The sequence below is a fragment of the Azolla caroliniana genome, unplaced genomic scaffold (genome assembly GCF_043228905.1).
Source record: "Azolla caroliniana isolate FFs.n. ecotype wild unplaced genomic scaffold, voAzoCaro1.0.p SCAF_4, whole genome shotgun sequence".
In the NCBI taxonomy this organism is placed as follows: Eukaryota; Viridiplantae; Streptophyta; class Polypodiopsida; order Salviniales; family Salviniaceae; genus Azolla; species Azolla caroliniana.
The window spans coordinates 17,278,060-17,281,127 of NW_028230439.1; the positions used below are offsets into that span (position 1 = coordinate 17,278,060).

Sequence of the window (3,068 nt, forward strand, 5' to 3'; positions counted from 1 at the left end):
TCATGAGAAATAATCATCATGTGGACAGATAGTATGTGTGTGAGCAAAATATTCTTGTACACACAATATGTATATATATATGTAATAATGTATGTACATACATTTGGAGGTTATTAAGGGAAGATACAAAAAGAACTAAGTGTAGGAACCCAATGGAATGGAAAATATATAAAGAGTAAAAAATAAGGGCTCTTCTCTCTGTCTGTCTCTCTGAGGAGGGCATGCGGGTGCAGGGGATTGTGTGTGTTGATAACAAGGACATCGGGCTATGGTGGAAACGTGAAGAGAGAACACAAACTATTGCTGTGTTTTCTTCTTCTTCTTCACTACCACCATCGATTATGTTGGTGGGCTCATTCTTTCAGCTTATCTTGGACCTCGCTTTCGCAGCGATGTCCCTCATGCTCGCAGTAGCGATATTCGGCTTCATCGCGTGGATCCTCAGCAGCATCGCCTTCCTCAAGAACGCTAAATCTGCGTAAAAGAACAGAATAAAAATACTGTGTTTAATCAGGAAACCGGTTCTTCTCGTCTCTTCTATGCGTAAACGTGGTTTCTCTTGGTATACAGTTTTTATGTGTCAAAGCTAGTGTTTTTAGTGCCCTTAGCACTTTTTTTCTGTTAAGGTTAAGTTTCCTTTTGTTGGAATTACCGTTTTGTTTGCCTTATGTTTTGTTTTTGTGCAATTAGCTTTTGTGTGTTTGAGGAATCTTTGTTTATGTATGGTTTTTTTCTTGTGTGATTATGTTTTATTGTTTAATTAGGTGATTTTAGGTTTTTCTTAATGAGATTTTTTTCCTGTGCCGAGGTTTTTGGGGGTAGTTATGGCCTTTTGGGTATTTAATCATGTTTTTAAAATCTGTTTGCTTATTCAGATTTCAAACCCTTTCATTTCTGCATGCAGATTGGCTCATTTCTGGATCAGAGGGGATTTTTAGTGGATTGAATTTTGAGCATGGAGGGCATTGTTAAGCCAAAGAAGAGGAAACGTTTGATTGAAAGGAAAGAAGAGGCTTCCACTGTAGATTTAATTACAACTTTTGATGATGATGGGTTAGAAAAGGATAATAAACATGCAAAACGACGAAAGCTGAGGAACGATGATATATCAAAAAGGTGTGATGGTGTTAAGGCAAAAGATGACAAAGGTTCACAAGAGAAACTGACTGAGAAGGATGAGTTACAGAAGGAGAGGATTCATGCGGAGGGTAAAAACTCGAAGAAAGATAATGTAGTAGAAAGATGTCAGGATATTGATAAGGCACACGGGAAGGAGGGTTTGAAAGATAAGCTGATGGATAATGATGGGTTAGAGAAGGAGGAGATATGTCCAAAACGTAGGAAGTCTAAGAATGTTGCGTTAAGAAATTTTGATAATGTTGTAATGGCACATGAGAAAGAAGGTCAAGAAGATAAAGCAATGGATGGTGATGGGTTAAAGAAGAAGACAGTACGTGCAGAATGTAGAAAACCTAATATAGATGATGTGCACAAAAGATGTGGTGACGTTAAGGTACAAAAGGAGGAAGATCTCAAAGATGGAACAACAGAAAATATATCCTTGGATGGTAAAGATCTCGATGGGTTAAAAGAGAAGACAGTACGTGCAAAATGTAGAAAACCTAATATAGATGATGTGCACAAAAGATGTGACGACGTTAAGGTACAAGAGGAGGAAGATCTCAAAGATGGAACAACAGAAAATATATCCTTGGATGCTAAAGATCTCGATGGGTTAAAAGAGAAGACAGTGTGTGCAAAACGTAGAAAACCTAATATAGATGATGTGCACAAAAGATGTGGCAACGTTCAGGTACAAGAGGAGGAAGATCTGAAAGATGGAACAGAAAATATATCCTTGGATGGTAAAGATCTCGATGGGTTAAAGGAGAAGACAGTACGTGCAAAACGTAGAAAACCTAATATAGATGATGTGCACAAAAGATGTTGCGCCGTTAAGGTACAGGAGGAAAATGGAACAACAGAAAATATATGCTTGGATGGTAAAGATCTTGCTTGGTCCGAGTCCCTTTCAGATGCACAAGTGGTATACTTTCTGCTCTATTTTTTCATTCTTCGGGTTTGATGAATAATAATGAAGATTTACCCATATTATGCATCATTTTTGTGCTTTATTTCATCCTTTTCACAGTGCACTATTAAACTCTACAGTTGTTTACTAGAATCTTTAAATTCAGCTCAGCTTTCTTTTTTTGGGGTTCCCATTCACGCACAGAAGATATATTTTGCCATTGACTTTAGTGAGGAGCATCAAATAAGGTTGAAATTGTGCCTTATTGATACTTGGATTCTTATGCAAACACTTAGAAATTGAAAAATTCGAGTAGGGATGCTATGAAAGCAGATAATGCAGTGCCTCTTTAACACTTGAATAGTTATATGATGAATAAGGTGAGGAGTTGTGCTTTCAAAAGCAGATGCAGGGTGCTAGTAGACAAATGTTTAGGCGAGGGATTTATTGGTAGTTTCTCTATTAAGTGTCTATGGTTCCTTTCATCCGAGCAAAAGACTTGGGGTCTATTTTCGTGCTGTAGGATGTACTAGTGAGCATCAAGAAGCTGGCTGTGGAACGTTGTGAAACTATTAATGCTGATAAACTGACAAGGAGTCTTTCAGCCTCAGCTTTGCGAACAATAGGTTTGGCTTTGTTTTCTAGATGCCATGGATTAGCATATTTTAGACTCAAATCCTACCATCATCATATGTTTTTTTTTTCTGTCTAGGAATTTTGTTGGAGGAGCTGGCCAAAGATCATGCGAGAAGACTAGTTTGTACGCATAAGTCAACTGGTTGAGCTAATGAAGGATCACCACAATTAAAGAGCTTATGAAAAATAATATGTTGATAGACTTCCAATAGTTTTTTGGCATCTTGTTAACACTTGGTGTGTCATTTTTTTGTAGTTTAGCCATTGCTTCATTCCATTATGAACCATACTTTTTTGTGAATCTAAATGTTTGAGTGGATTTGAGAAACTATAGTATTTAAAGGATATGTCCTTGTGCCAACAATTAAGGTAGATTTAATGGAACCATGAGATTTGATTA

At 37.2% G+C, this 3,068-nt stretch overlaps 1 protein-coding gene across 2 annotated transcripts; it reads left to right on the plus strand.

Moving 5' to 3' along the window:
* Positions 1-251: 251 nt before the first annotated feature.
* LOC147865184 (uncharacterized) lies at positions 252-3,068 on the plus strand. 2 transcript variants are annotated; one of them, XM_087317953.1, is made up of 5 exons: positions 252-562; positions 905-1,688; positions 1,974-2,047; positions 2,556-2,658; positions 2,745-3,068. In XM_087317953.1, the coding sequence occupies exons 2-5, from the start codon at positions 956-958 to the stop codon at positions 2,813-2,815; spliced, it is 981 nt and encodes a 326-aa protein (XP_087174079.1). In that variant the 5' UTR covers positions 252-562; positions 905-955; the 3' UTR covers positions 2,816-3,068. The 2 variants fall into 2 exon arrangements, with proteins under 2 accessions (XP_087174079.1, XP_087174078.1); XM_087317952.1 differs by having other exon boundaries at positions 252-500; positions 885-1,688.

Bases quoted from the DNA above. Each gene is read 5' to 3' on its own strand.
- LOC147865184 (XM_087317953.1), top strand. From the start codon at position 956: ATGGAGGGCATTGTTAAGCCAAAGAAGAGGAAACGTTTGATTGAAAGG. The intron at 2,048-2,555 runs GTATACTTTCTG...TTCGTGCTGTAG, and splicing joins CCCTTTCAGATGCACAAGTG to GATGTACTAGTGAGCATCAA. The intron at 2,659-2,744 runs GTTTGGCTTTGT...TTTTCTGTCTAG, and splicing joins CTCAGCTTTGCGAACAATAG to GAATTTTGTTGGAGGAGCTG.